The sequence below is a fragment of the Copidosoma floridanum genome, unplaced genomic scaffold (assembly GCF_036245765.1).
Source record: "Copidosoma floridanum isolate Cflo_tuat_1 unplaced genomic scaffold, Cflo_Japanese_pri ptg000013l, whole genome shotgun sequence".
Lineage (NCBI taxonomy): Eukaryota > Metazoa > Arthropoda > Insecta > Hymenoptera > Encyrtidae > Copidosoma > Copidosoma floridanum.
The window spans coordinates 19,843,489-19,859,517 of record NW_028321890.1 but is presented as its reverse complement, the minus strand read 5'-3'; the positions used below and the strand labels follow the sequence as shown (position 1 = coordinate 19,859,517).

At 32.4% G+C, this 16,029-nt stretch overlaps 1 protein-coding gene across 1 annotated transcript in view; it reads right to left on the bottom strand.

Annotated features, from left to right (window-relative positions):
• Positions 1 to 3,143: 3,143 nt before the first annotated feature.
• Positions 3,144 to 16,029, bottom strand: part of LOC106645054 (atrial natriuretic peptide-converting enzyme) — a 33,997-nt gene continuing 21,111 nt past the window's right edge. Inside the window, exons 9-19 of the mRNA XM_089590736.1 lie at positions 14,058 to 14,206; positions 12,474 to 12,675; positions 12,115 to 12,267; positions 7,682 to 7,993; positions 6,514 to 6,655; positions 6,247 to 6,431; positions 5,971 to 6,163; positions 5,712 to 5,865; positions 5,455 to 5,575; positions 5,212 to 5,360; positions 3,144 to 3,739 (exon numbers count right to left, since the gene is read on the bottom strand). Of these exons, the coding sequence (XP_089446862.1) occupies positions 3,542 to 3,739; positions 5,212 to 5,360; positions 5,455 to 5,575; positions 5,712 to 5,865; positions 5,971 to 6,163; positions 6,247 to 6,431; positions 6,514 to 6,655; positions 7,682 to 7,993; positions 12,115 to 12,267; positions 12,474 to 12,675; positions 14,058 to 14,206 (1,958 nt within the window). The 3' untranslated portion in view covers positions 3,144 to 3,541. The remainder of the gene's footprint in view (positions 3,740 to 5,211; positions 5,361 to 5,454; positions 5,576 to 5,711; positions 5,866 to 5,970; positions 6,164 to 6,246; positions 6,432 to 6,513; positions 6,656 to 7,681; positions 7,994 to 12,114; positions 12,268 to 12,473; positions 12,676 to 14,057; positions 14,207 to 16,029) is intronic.

Here is a 16,029-nt window from a genome sequence, read left to right as displayed (position 1 = left end):
AGCAGTAGATAATAATATTTTACTATTTTAAATTAAGTTATGATTTTGATCTTAAAAATCTATTTAGAATTAAACTAATTAAACTTATATATTTTATACCACCATTTTAGAAATGTTGATAATTATGATGTATAAAGTGTACTCAAAGAAATATTTGTAGTTATAATTATAAATTAAAAAAAAATGACTTTTACTAATGCAAAAGTTGAGTGAAAGACTGTTAAATATTTTGTGATTAAAGCCTTTTATAATCGTTGCAGGTGTGAAATTATCACCATTATTTAATTACTTAAGCAATAGGTTCCACATACCTGACCACGATTTTTCTACTATAGTTTTTGTATGAAGCATAATGAATGAAGCACTCAAACATATTTTATGAAAAAAATTTCGACTGATGTATCAAATGATAAATGATCACTTTTATAACGTAATTTCTCTAGAAACATTTCATTATCCTTTAAAGTGACTTAATTATTATCTTACCATTGTCTATCATTATATCTTAAAGCTTAATTTAATTTTATATATATTTATTGTCCATTTTTTTGGAACCTTTCTTATCACTAATTATTGTCTGTTCACACAGTATTGTCAGATATTTATTAATTTTATTTGTTTTGCTTTCTAATTATTATGCGTTGCCTGGATACTAAGGAAGACAATCCTGGTCACATCCATTATTCATTTTTTCTTGTTTTCAAAATTTTAAATAAAAATAAAACTTTTTTTTACGTTAAAAAATTAATTTTTGTACTTAAAAATCAACATAATTGTTTTACGTATTTTTTTAATTTATATATGACACTTAACACTTCAAGAAATAATTAATTTTTTTATTTAGTTTTTTTACTTTAAGGGCCATTTTTTTCAGATGATTTATCCGGTCAATAAAAATCCGTACTGATAATTTTTTTATTATGTTAAATGTAATAACAATACTTGTAATTATATATTTTACTTGTAGCATTCAAAAGATTTTTAAGGCTTCTAGGTGTTTTATAACAAATTTTTAAAGAAGAATTCTGATTAAAAATCTAATTTTTAAGTGCTGATCAAAAAAGTGCTAGTGCAGTATTTTATTTTATCTGTATCCATATCATTAGATATCCCTAGAATTCAGTCAACATCATTTTAAATTTGATAGCGTCCATATCGATTAGATATTACATAGCAACATGAAGCTGGCTACGTATTTATGTGTATATGTATACTTATAAACTTTTTTTACTGCAACGAAACTTGGGAAAAATCAATGAAATAAATTGTGTTATAAATAATCAGAACTTTGGTTATATCCGTACGGACGAATTTCTTTTTTAATCCACTATAGTTGTAACCTTGATTGAACCGAAAAACCGTCCAAAAAATTTTTTTAATATTAAGCAGTTATTGGAAGTCAAGATGTAATGTAGTAGAAGCAATTCGAATTAGTAGCTTCAGCGTTCAATGCAAAATCTTGGATGAATAATAAATATTGAAATTAATTTTTCCCAAGTTGTGGCATCATGCGAAAGCATGCTTCAAAATATATATTTTTTATCGTAATATGAAGAGTTTAAAGATTTACGTTGGAATATATTGAGCTAAAAATATTTCTTTCGACATTATCTGTATAAGTTAAAGGTGTAACAAGCCAACTGTATATATAAGGTTTAAACATCAGTTATCACATTTTATTTTTATTTACTGTCTCATTAATTGTTTGTCGTTCAATTAATTTTTAGTTCACCAAGTAAATTTGCAAGACCAGAAAAGCAAAAATTGTTGCAAATTGAAACTCTTCATACCGATTTTTTATTTTTTAAATGTATTTTTATACTATATTAAACACACTTTATTTTAGCACAATAGTATTCAATCTATTTTAACGGTATAGTAAGTAGGAATTATGTTATATCGACTCTTATGTGGCCTAATATATATGTTTTTTACATTCGTAAATATTTTCAATATAGAATCTTAATTTATTTTAGGATGACGCATTTGATGCTTTACAAATTTTTATTTAATTACAATATTGATTTAAACATTCGAAAACGCACAGCTACGTAAAATAAAACAATACAGTATTTTTATAGCTTTTTTTCATTGTCTATTCGAATTTTTCAAAACTGCAGTTGAGTAAATTTTAAGCTTGTAAATAAACCACTTCGTGGTAACACATTGTCGTGTCTCTCGTGTTTTTTCCTCAAAATCTATAGGACATACAAAAATCTTTTTAATCGCATCTTATGCGTGGGTTCAATAGAGTTTTCCTTTGAAATTTATTCATATTATATCATTATTTTTTTATATATGTATATATACTTTGTATCGTTACTATTATCATTATCGTTAAAAATTTATTTTTGTATGTTGTACCAAAACTATAATCATCAATTCCCTTTACAGAATAACTGCCATAGACGCTCATTTTATCTGAACTTTGCTATTTTACTTTAGTAGGATGAGATCTTGCACCGTCACTTTTTTTTTTTTTTTTTTTTTTTTTTTTCCTGTCACCGGTCATTTAGAAACGCGCTTTTGTAGAAACACGTATAGAAACTTGCAGACTTGAGGAACGGAATCGTGCTTACGCCCTTTTTTTTTTTTTTTTTTCGAGTTTCGTCGAAATATCATTATCAATAAAACAGTCGGATAAAAATATGTCAAAATTTATATATAGAATCTATGAGTGCGCTCGAATCTAAGACAGGTGCAGCTGATGGATGTTTTGATTTGTCACGCGACTCGCGCGGCTTATTCGAGAGTTCAAGAACTTATTGTCGATTATACTTACGCTTACTCTGCAAATCTCTACATGCTTCCATGTCTAGAACATTCGCTTGCTATATGTTTCCATTTATTTCATTGTTATTTTGGATCGCCGTGCCTTTATATATGTACCTAAATATATGAATTTTTTAATTCTCACGCCAATACATGTAACTGACTCGCAACGAACTTGAGTTAGAGTCGCTGGACGACTTGCATCGTATGGTTGACTCACAGTGACACGTACATTTATACATATTAAAATCACAAATAGACATCTCGCTTCGTTTTTACTTAACCCTAACTCTCCCCATCTCTTTACTTCTTCTTTTTTTTTGTTTTCTTTTTTTTTTTGTTGTTTTTTTTTCCCCCAAATAATTTTTTTGCTCCTAGACTTATCATTGATTCAATTTATTGTCGTCCATGCGTTCTCAATAGCGAGATTATTGTCACAGCTAAAATCAAAAATTGACTCATCGACTTTGTCATCAAACTAACGTGTACTTTTCATCTTTTGTTTTTCTCTCTTCAGTGGGACAAATTGCCTCTGTGTATCGGGCGTATGTTTCCTCGATCACATCATCGTTCGTATCTCGTACCAATTTTTCCTCGGGTATAAAAAATACTTTTGATCGACGCTAATAAAATATCGGCCGTTGAAAGCTGCCACTTACGAGCGGTTCGTGCTCCTCTCGGGTCTCTTTCTTCCGGCTCTTCTCATGAACCAGTTGTAGTAGAGCTTGGCGGCATCGTCGGAGTTTTTGGTCTCGGCGCGGGCCGAGTGCTATCCGAAGTCGTTATTCGAGGAGTCCGAGTATTCTTCGATCATTGCCTGTATCCACGGCACGTACTTTGGCACGTACGCGTAGACACCTGGTAGCCGTGGGTGCGCGCACTTTATGCCCCAGCTGACTATGCCGCCGACGAACCATCGATCTTCCTCGTTCTCGTCTTGGCAGAGTAAAGGGCCACCCGAATCACCCTAGAACAATCATTTTTTTTCTTTTTTCTTATAACTTTTTCAATCCTTTCTCTCTTAATATTGTCATGCAGTTCATTTTTATCTCATGTCAACTTTGCGTTTATTTATAAATTGTAACAACTATTGACAAACGCTGTAGAGTTGGATTATTTTTAAATACATTCAACATCCTGATTATTATTGTTTAGTAAATCAATAAAACAATTAATTATCATCTGTCTAATCTTACAACTTCAACCTGGTATTATAGTTTCGAATTGGGCACGCAATCATAGAACTATTAATAAGCATGAGTTGAAGAAAGTTGTTAAAAAGAAATTACTTTTTTATATTGTATTTATTACTTCGTAAGGTGTTTCAAAAAAACTATCCCACGAAATAACGCTCATCAAGACGGACAAAAATATGTTTACCAAATCTAATGCGTACTTTTTGAGGCATTGTTGATTAAAAATCAAAACAGAAACTTCAGATCTTAAAACATTGATTGTCACTTGACAGTAGCTTTTCTATTCTACGTTGTATGATTGGTTGTTAGGACGAATCACGTGATTTTTTATGTGGTATTTAAAAAAATCAATTGCATTGAAATGCAGTAATAATTGATATAAAACAATGTTTATAATGTAGAAATAAACTGAAGTTTTACCATTTAATCTGCTTATCCTTTTAAAAGAAATCAGTAGACAAATAGCTTTATTTTATTAAAGTGTATTGAGAAAATGTTGGACGTTTTTATGAAAAAAAATATTTTCAAACCATTAACTGTTTTATATTTATATTCTAGCATTTTTTAATAAATTAGTTAAAAATTCTAAGCGAAATTCTCTTCTCTTTAGATAGTGCAGTATACTTATTAGTAAACATAATGTACAAATATTTTTATTAGTCACTATAAAAGTAGACATAATAAATTAGATCGTAAGAAAAAATAAAACTATAATTTATCTTATAAGTCTCTACGCTATTTCAAAATGCATAACTTTATAAGTAAAGAGACAAACAACCTGATAAGAAAAAAATATAAGCAATGGTTAACCAGAAAAAGTAAAAGTGAGAAAGAAGAGAGGCGAAGAAAAAGAAAAAGGTGCTTGTAAAAATTTTAATAATTGCAATAAAAATAATAAAAATTTTTAAATTGATGTCCACATAAATGTGTCATAAGTCCCTGTGCGACATTCTAGCTTTGCAGGCCAGCATCAATCAGTTTTCGGAGATAAAAAATTTGGAAACTTGCTTTCAACATTGATATCAATGAACCAATGTAATAAAAACTCATAGCAATAAAAAAAAAAAAAAACAATATTTATTATACAATTTAAAAAGGATGCTCAAAAAGCAGCGAATTATCGACTAACTTCAAGCTAATTATGAAATAATCACACTTTAACGAACAAAAAAACACGTACGGTTGAAATTTGACTCTTTAAAGAATAAAAGAAAATGTAAAAAACTTTTTGAAAGACACAAACCTGACAGGCATCTTTGCCACCCTCCGGATACCCAGCACAGATCATCCCGTCGGTTATGTTGAGCTCCTTGTGTAGCAGCCACGAATTGCATGTTTCCCTGCTGACAACCGGAACATTGACTTCATTCACAGCTGGCTCGTACTTCGAGTCTAACAACAGAATAACAGAGAGTGAAAACAAAGTGGCAAAAAACACCGCACCCCTTCGCTATCGTATGTACGAAATGTGGGGACGAAAACTCACTGTCCGAGTCCTCCTTTTTCCCCCAGCCAATGACCGTGCAGACCTTGTTGGCCAGATCGATATTGGCCGACGGCAAACAGGCGGGCCTCAGGTGCTCGTGAAACTCGACTCGGTGCGCCAGCTGCAACGCACACCCCCAAACTTTGATTAAACCCAACAAACTACGCCTAATTGAATAACTTCGAATCGCCATCCCTAATGAATTTCATCGTGCCGTGGAAAAGTAATATCGGCACATCAAAGTGCACATGTATAACCTGAAATAGAGCCACGTCGTTGTCGTGAGCGACGCCCTGATCGTATTCCGGATGCGGCACGACCCTCTTGACTTTGAGCTTTTTGCCGAGGTACGAGTGGGAGTGCCTTCGTGTTATCCCCAGCTGAATCGTCCAGCCGGATATCTCGGACCGACTGCGATCAGAGTAACATTAATCGTCTCAAATGTATCATTTGTCCGTCAAAGACGAAGGGTTGTAAAAAAAAAAAAGAAAAAAAAACGCGAAATGATCGACTCACTTGCCAACGCAGTGAGAAGCCGTGAGAACCCACTGGTCGGCGATGAGGACCCCGGCGCAGTAAAAAATCTGCTCGGGCCCGCCGAGGAGGGCGGCTAAAAAGGGCCAGTCGCCCGGCGCCGACTCCACCCCACCGACTATCCTCTTGCGGGGTCTCGCGTTCTCGTCCGGATAATTCCTCCGACGTCCGCATTCTTCGATCGGACATGTACCATTCATTTACAAAGTATTTTTTTTTTCCATAATTTTCAGAGGTTCATACAAATTAGCTTCCTACCGTAGCCCGTGCAGATCAAATCGACGACCGAGTAGTCTTTCTCGTCGAGGCACTTCTGAAACTCTTGGAGTAAGTTCCTGTTGCGCTCCTGAATTGGCGGATCGCGATGTTTTCTTTCAGTGGATACTACTCTGTCGATGCTGGTGTTACTCTCAGACTTGAGCAATGTCGAGGAGTTTACCGTTCTATAATATTTAAAAAATATTTGTGTGATATATTATGGGTTAATGGAGGTATTGTCGTGCCGGTCAAGGTGGCAAAACTTACTTGTAACCGAGACGAGAGCAAATTTCTTTCGGTAACGATTCCCTCCAGTTCGCAACGCAGGCAGGCATGAATTTTCCCTTTTTGGCGTGATAGACCTCGAGGCGGCCCGTGCCGATGTCACCATTTCTGCTGCTCAATCGAACTGTTTGGAAAAAAGGTGGATTACCTTAAGGGGCAGAAATGCGCCGATATCCAAAAACCATCTACCTCAGCAGTTGAATTATAAATGACCAGAACAATTTTTTTAGTGAACATGTGAACGGCAATTTGTCATAATAGAGAGTACCCCAACTAAGCGCATGTCACTCTCTCTGAACTCGAGATGCTTTTATTTTTATTGCTAAGTAAATTTATTTATATTATTAAATTGAATTTTATGTTTGTTACTTATAGTTTTCTTAAAGTGCAACTCTTAACACCGATAAGAGTAAATACTTATCCATTATTAATAATAATAAATAATTTATAGTAAGAATCTCTAGGAAAGGTACAAGATTTATTAGTAGGTACAAGGATATTTATAATGTAACATTTAAAATATTAAATTCTATGGTTACCTAAATTGTTTTTCCATCCACAATAATTTATTTCACGTCAAAACTTCTTCAAAAAGTCAGTGTATCAATATTTATTGTCTAGATTCGACAAAATCGATTTTTTACTGACTGAACCCTACGAAGCAGTTTACTAAACTATCGACAATAACTAATATATTTACAATCTAATATATTTTTTTCGATTTCCCAACAGTAAAGACGGTATCAAACATAGTCTAATACAGACAATATATTAATTTTTACTAATTACTGAGAGATGCTAATGCAAAATAATAAAATACTATGATTCAAATATAGATTAAAAGTATGATTAATCAAATAGCTTATCTGATAAACTGCAAGTATAAAATTTTTAACCAAATAACAACATTGTGTTGTTATTATTACTTGTGTGTGCAAATAGCAAAATGTTTATATCATCCTATTAAAATGATGATTTTAATATACATTACAAAAATACTAAATACGTAAAAAATTGTACGAAAAATATGAATCGATCACCAGTTAGCATCAGAATTTTCTCCCGAATAAACATCGTACAAAAATACCTTTGACTGATCATTTAAGCAATCTGAAAGAAAAGGACGAAAAAAAAACAATGAGCAACTCACGACAGTTGCGCTCGTCCTGAGCCCAAGGACAGTCCTTGATGCCGTCGCAGACGTGCGTGGCAGACATGCACCTGCGACCGCCGCAGTGCAACGAGGCCGGGGCAAACACTTGATTCTTGACACTCTGGCTGATGACGCTGGTCTTGCGGCCGGCCCCTTTCGAGCTGATCGCCACGAGGTCATTGCGCTCGCCGTCGCTGCACTCGCCACAGCCGATCTCGTCCGTGTGGTCCTCGCAGTCGACGTGGCCGTCGCAGCGCCAGTCCAGCGGTATGCAGCGCTTCTCGTCGCATTGAAAGCCCTTCGGACAGACTGCGGGGCAGAGAAAAAAAAAAAAACAACCATGGCTGATCTCTCGTGTGATGGATTTATCGATTTTCGGGCTGATGGTTGCAGAGCATTGGCGATGCGTTTCGGGTAATTATTGCTTTGAATCGAGATTTCGCATGCGCTCGGGGGTTTTTTTTTGGATAAGGCTTTAAGAATTAATAACTGTTATCCTCGATTGGTGCATTGGTACTTTACATTTTTTTTTTTCCCTGCAAGGCAAGATTGATATTTACTGGTTTTTGTGGCGTTTCGTTGGAGTAAAAGGTACTCCTGGAATTTCCATTTTCGAGTATCTCTAATGATTGCCGAGTTACTCAATTTATTGAGTCTTAATAATCTGAAGGATACTGTTTCTGCTTTTCAATTTAATTGTACGTATGCGTACGATAGATTTCACTCTTTATCGCAATTTGGAGTGAAAAGATAACGAAAACCTTGAATGATCGAGAAAAAAAAGTAAAAATTACGTATTACCTGGCTAACTTAAATTTGTTTTCTGGAATTTTGTCTATGATTGTAAATAGTAAATTTTAAAAAATTGTATCCGCTCGTTTAAAATATAGTATAATTAAATTGTTAATTTTTTTATTTTATGATTATTTTAGTTCTTACAGGAGACTGCGATTTTATCACTAAACTATTATTTACAAGTTGAAAATGATGTCTTAAGATCTTCTAAACTTAGAGATTTTTTTGTAATTACATTACACCAATATTTTAATAAATTATAATTATAAAAAATTAAAACATAAATTGTCAATCTATTTTTATATTGCTCGTATAGAAGCTGTTAATTTTATGAAATTTTAAAGTTTATCATCAATGACTGAAATAAGGAGGATTTTTAAACAATTTTTAACAATGTTTATTCTGTTATTTTATCATAATTTACGTAAACACTTGTAATTTAACTGACGTGCAATAGGTATACATTTATTAAATTAATTTATTTATTAAAAAATGTCTTTTATGTTCATGATCTACACTATCATAATTATTTCTGTATTTAAATCTCAGACACCCGATAAAAGGGTTGCTTACCACTGAGTATAATTAAGAGAGAAGGATAATCTGTGACCTCAAAAAAACTGGGACACTTGAAATAAGTCATCCCAAAAAATTTTAAAAAAGAAAGCAACATCCGCAAAAGATAAAACCCCAAGCGTAGCCTTAACAAAGCAGATAAGCGCCCAAAGAAGTCACGTATTTTTTCTCGAGACAATACTCGAGTATAGCCAGCCAACGAAGGCTTACCTTGAGTTACGGATTCTCAGCACTCCCTAATCGAGCTAACAATTTAATCTTAATTAACCACGTAGAATCTGAATCACAATGTGCCCCTCGATTCCTCCCCCTTTTTCTTCGATGGTTAAATTCGGTCTTTCTATGCTTGGTCGAAAAATAAACCTTCTGATAAATTAACTGTTATATTACAAAATCCACTTTAGGTATTAGTTACATATGTCCATCTACTTAATGCAGTGCAATCTGCAGTTATAGTTGACTAAATAATCACTTATTTAAGAGTCACACTTTTATCATAATCACTTATCCAACACAAGCAACTTTTTTATCTTTTTAAAATCATCTAAAATCATTGAGAAAAATACCAAAAATTCAATATTATTTTATATGATACATGACAGAAGCACACACATAAAGATTTTTTTTTCGTAACGATCCGTTTTAAAGTTGTCATGATTGTAAATTTTTATATTTTTTCAGAAATACAAGGAATTCTATTAATTTAGCTGTGGATACAATTCCGTAAGGATCTGATTGTTATTTCAATTAGGTACGTGACTATGTCAAGGCAGTCATCAGATGAATTCATCTGTCTCAAGGAAATACAGATTACCATTAGCTGCATGCAAGTGTATTCAAGCTTGATTTACCTAAAGTTGAATACATATCAGTCTTGGCAACGTAGCTTAAATTTTAATAAGCCAATCAAAGGAGTATGAAGATAGTAAATTTTGAAAAGACCTTAATTGTATAAGATTGTTAAATGTGTTTCGTATTTGTATTTTGTTTGTTACATTCTTAAAACTACCATCATGATAGCTGGGATGAAAGAAATTCTTAAAGTTTATGTAAAGTGTTGTGATGTAAGAATATAGCTTCTCTTTTAGATTATTTTCAATGAGTTCGCGTTTTGAATTAGTTACGCACGTGATTTTAAAAAAAAAGTATATTTTATAAATTATTATTATTATTATTATTATTATTATTATTATTATTATTATTATTATTATTATTACTTAAATTCCTCAAGCATTAGGAACACGGTAATTTTACGCTCTTGTAATTGATTTTCAAAATTTTCATGTAGAATACTTGTAAATTATGTAAAAAAACCATAATCAATGATCCAACATCACCACAAGCTATTCTCTCAAACTTATCAGGAGTATGATGGCCATAGCTCAATAAAGCTATTAACGTAATCTACGTGTGTTCAAAAGATTCACCATTATTCCATAACTGAATTTTCGAATCACTAGAGTCTTTAATAACTTAAAATGCCAGATACATAGGCAGAAGTGACAATTTTTCTATTTTACTCGTATAGAATTTTTTTCATTAGGAGTTGAAAATTACTAACTGGTTCCGAGAGAAAGATTTTTTTATACTAAAATGTAACGTGATACGAAGTTACAGTTTTGCAGTCCATGAGCCGATTGAACATAATTTTAGTTTTGAATAGTCTTGTGCAATAGAATCAAATAATTTTGACGAATTAATTTTAATTTAATTTGTATTTTTTATATTACATAAATTATTAAAATAAAAGTAAAACTCTTGAAAAAGTTATTCTCTAGAGTCAATAATTTTCGTAAAAAAAACATTTACATGAACAAATAATTTGCCCACATATGATTAGTAACAAAAAAAAAAAAAAAAGAAAAACAATGGTTATACAACCGTTAAATGCTGGGAAACAACTAAGGTAAAGCAGGTAAGGAAAATCGGCAGATATTTGATACTTCGCTTACTTTTCAACTTCCAATGTCTATTTATGTACGAACGTATGCCTTTTTTTTGGTGTACACTTATGACTTGTGACCAAACATCACACGCTTATTTTCCTTCTACCTGATAAAAGTACAAAAAATAACGCCACATGAGAAATTCTATGCCTACTATCTGTAAATTGTCAGCCCTGCACACGAAATCAAGTGTTAATCGCTTGGGCGTGCGTTGTTGTACGGAGCAGTGCAACGATACGTAACGAACTGCACCGAACGCCCTGATTGAGATTTCGAGCTTGTCCTTTGTCACGCTATTATTCCTCGATCGCGCACGAATATTCCCGTCGACATTGAAGAACCATTATTCACGCCGTTCCAACCAACTCACGCGTATCTTTTTGTCCCTTCGCACTTGTGCATGGAAAACTTCATCGAATCACAATTTGTAGAAACAATGCCCAAGTGTTCGCATTGCGGATGAAAGGGTCGGCGCGACGCTTCGGTAAACAATACGCTCGTTTCGGCACTCGCGTTGGGACATGGAGACAATAAGAGGAGTCGGCGCAAAGTTAACAATTAGCCACGATTTCCGCGGACACTGGAAAGTCGAGGGCGCAAACAAAGGACTATGGTCTCCCTCCTTTTCCCCTGGACTTCCTTATACTCTTTTAAGCTGTTTAATCGTGGGTGTGATGTATGCCCGAGTGCATTGTTTATCGAATACACGCCGACGCAGTGTTGGTTGGTCGTGGGCGTGGAATTTAAAGTGCTAATGCTAAAAGGCTACCGAAAATTATGGTGAGCCAGAATTTATTTTATTTAAGTTACCCTTTGTGCATTCAACGTGGATTATGCATGAGATATGGATGGCATCCATTCGATGTTGGGTTATAAAAACACTTTGGTCCCGTTATTTTATCCAAGTAGTAATTTTCTTTATACAAGTTTATACTTTATAATTTGCGCTACAGAAGAGGTTACGCAAATTCGTTAAAGATTACATTTTTTTTCAACCAATGCTACTTTTTTTGTTAAATAAATTCTTGCGCAGTACTAACCAACCAAAAATCACCCCTTGACTACTCGAGAAAGCAAAGCTGCTTTAAAGTAAAGAATTTGAACTTTGCATACCTGGTTTGGCTTCGCGCTTCGCTGCCTCAAGGACTTCGTGGTATCCGACACAGGCATTTAATTGTGGGCTCTCCGGAAATAGATCACAATGTATGTAATTCGGAATAGTCAAACCAAACACGTCTAGAAAAAAACTGCAACGCCTTATGGTTTCTGAAACACAAACATAGGAATGATCATTACGAAAACTATTTTACAACCATTTTTCGGCATTGATAACATGCTTGAGTTAATTTTATTGATAATCAATGTAAGACGAGAAAAAAAAATGTTTACCAAATCTATAGACAGTTTTAGGCGGCAAATATTTACGTGAGTGATCAATAAGAAATTTTTTTCTATGGTATTCGAAAAATTACCAAAACAGAGGTTTCTGCAGGGCCTGATCATTATTCCATCCTTAGGTCCGCACATTGGCACAAATAGACTGCAGAAAAAGAGGGCCGCAAGTTCGTAGCAATGCACATCAATTACAGCGTCAAAAAATTCGATTTCGTGCTGGGCATCACGTTGTCTGAAGTTTCCCATAAAATTAGGAAACACAGTGTAATTGTACGGAATCTAATAACACAATAATAATAATAAAAAAATGATTTTCTGATTAATTTTCTTACTGTTGTAGTAAGATAAGATCTCAGTAAATATGGCTCAATCTAGCCTAAGTTTCATTTAAGTGAATTCATAAATGCATAGGATAAATAAAATTAATTAAAAAAAAAGAATTAATTAAATATTATTTTTTTATCATATAGTCCATGATAAAAAATTTTTAATCTAGTTCCATCCTCACAGTTTCATACAAAAAAATTTGTTCACAAACTGTAACAACAATGAAATAAAATTCGTAAAGTAATTTATTTCAGAGGAATTTCTAAAGAAATAACTAAAAGATTTCTTCATTTTACAATGTTAGTAAAAGTGTAAGAGTTCCACAGAAGGAAGAATGTCATGTATGTATTAAAAAATTTTATACATTCTGAAAAGTCATTTCTTTATACATAATAAATTTTTTTTTATCCTATTTTAGGAGAAGCATTTTCACGCAGGGATGGAAAAATAATTTCTCAAAAATAAAATTTTTTATATAAAAAAATGAAAGTAAAAATTACCAATAACCACGTAACAGTTTGAAATCAGTGACATATTTAATTTGAAGACATTTAGTGAAACTTTATATTTAAACATTTTTTTATTATAGAGAGTTGGTGAAGTTTTTTTAAATGTGAAAAACCAATGTTAAATTTTTATTGAATTTTGATACTATGAATATATACACACATTTGGTTAGTAGAGCCAATATGATAATAAAGTATTTAATTTAATACAATACAAAAAAAAATTTTAATTGTCTAAGAACAAATTAAAAGTATACAATTGATACTCTACAATACAGACACACGTGTCTATTTATTTAGTTTTGTGTGCATTATTAGTACAATAACTATACTCAAAAAATTATTCTGAATATTTAGAAATAAGTTTGATATGAGATATTAATTATTCTAAAAATTAAAAAATATTTTTTTCAAATATTTCTTTTAATCAAATTAATTTTTATTTACACTTTTTAGCCATTGATTACAATGATTAATAAAAAAAATGGTCTACTAAAAATGTTTGTCCACTATGTAAACTAATAAAATTCTTAAGACAATTTTTTTAATTTTAAAATATTTGAACGAATAAAATTGAAAATAAATACATTTACAGTAATAGTACACATGACAGAAATTTAGACCAGCTGTGACGATTAAATCCTTGGATGCATGGTGGTCTAACACCTTTTAACCCAAGAGGGTAATTCAGATTACATCGAAAACCAGGACCACAATCAAAAATTAAATTGAATCAATCTTGAATGTCATTTGGGAGATAGCGAGACAAAAGTTTGGCTTAAGCTTCCGAATAACTGTAGTACTTGACCTAATTAATTTTGTTTTTACCTTGTGATATTGACAAAAGCTGACGATCACTGGTAAGCAGACTCCAGGTGCTGGATTACCCTTGTCCACTATTAATGGAACTGACCTTGTTGTTGAAGAAGTGTTATTTATCAAGGGAGGTGTTGTGTTCCCACTGATAACTTCAACGGCTGCGATGGCAAAACAAGTTAATTAAATTTTTTTTTAATTTCTTACGTAGCATAAATTAAGGATTCTGTTTGTATTTTAATATGCTAACAATATTATATTTATTAAAATAAATTATGCTTGTATATATAACCAATGTATGAAAATATATATCATTATCTCTTTTTAAAGTAGTATCCAATAAAAGTTTTAAGTTTTAGTACTTTTATCGACTCCATCTTAATAATAAACATTTTATTCTTACACATACGGATTTTTTGTTGTTGTGATGTAAGCTTGATTAATCGTCGGGTAAAAATATGCTAGTAACGGAAATAAACTGGTTATTGACAAGACCTTTTTGTATATTAATTAACTGAAAATTAAGAACTCCTACATGTTGTTGGTTCAGTTTTTCATTTTACATCTATTTTACATCCGCCTATCGATTTATCTAATTACTACGATATTTTTTATCATACCATCAAATACTAAAATTATATTCTTAACATACACAGTTATTATACTTCACAGGAAAATATTTACAATTGAGACAATTAATTTTGAAATCAGTATTATTAAGGAATAACTGTGAGAGAACGTAATCTCCTTGAGGATTCAAAAATAAGCTCCTTTTCCCTATTATGAACTGCTTCTAAAAAATGAAGAAAGCTTGTATATTTTATGTAGTTCTATCTATTTTCCCTCAAAAACGTTTAATTTATTTTTATGTCCTCATTTAACAAATTATTCAGTATTTAATTTTCTACAGATAATCTGGCTCTAAAACTTATCTTGTCATGTAGTAAATTGTGTAATGATAAAAAATTACAAGCTCTACTAAAATTGAATATAAAGATGTATTACTGTTGCATTCTACAGTTTAACCTTTACATATAAAAATAATATGTTTATGGTATATTATCCTTTTTCACTAAAAAAAATGTTGGGAGTAACAGTAAAAAAATTTTAGTTGAAACTTTTTTTTTAGTAATAACCAATGGTAGATGATCAATAAGTAACTTTTCAATTTACTAGACATTAAAATATTCGCTCAAACGTACCATTAAATTCATTACAACTCTTAATCAGAAGATAAAAACTATCGACGAAAATTTTTTTTTTTTTTAAGTATTACCCAACATAGTGCAACATCCTTGGTAAAAAAAAATTTTTAAATAAAAATAAAATAGTTTTATCTTCAACAGCAGAGCAATAACCAAGATGCATTAATTACAACTGCAAGCGTTTCTGACATTGTGGAATTTTTGTAATTTTCTGGATTGCTCAGCTGGAAAAAAATGATCAAACGATCCACACGTGTAGCAAAAAGTGGGGAATGTCATAACTATATCTGCGTAAAAAATTCTCTTTCCCATACATGAATGGCTAAAAAAATTAACACCTCACAGCCCAACCTCTCTTTTGACCAGACCATATCGTTATAGATATACGTCTCTTGACAAGCAACTGCCCGCCTTTCCAAGAGTAAATTATTTCAACTCGCCGCATGGACACTGAGTATACGTAGCGCAAAGCAAAACGAGAAACAGGAAAAGGATTCCAGGGGGGATGGCTTGGGGTCAAATGAGATTTTCACCAATTAAACGAATCACGGCGCTACACGAATTCCCACTAGGCCGTTACCTCCATCCCCTCCCTTTCTTTCTACCTTGCTCGCAATTTCATTCCTTTCCTCCCTTTGCTCTGTGCTTAATGAAATTCGCTTGCTCGCTCGCTATCCATGTTTTTCTGTGGTTTTAAACTCCTGGCTTGCTACCTCGGACTTTTATGCCAGGACTTGGTTTTGCTGGAATTCATGCTTTTGTTTGCCCAACTCGCGTTT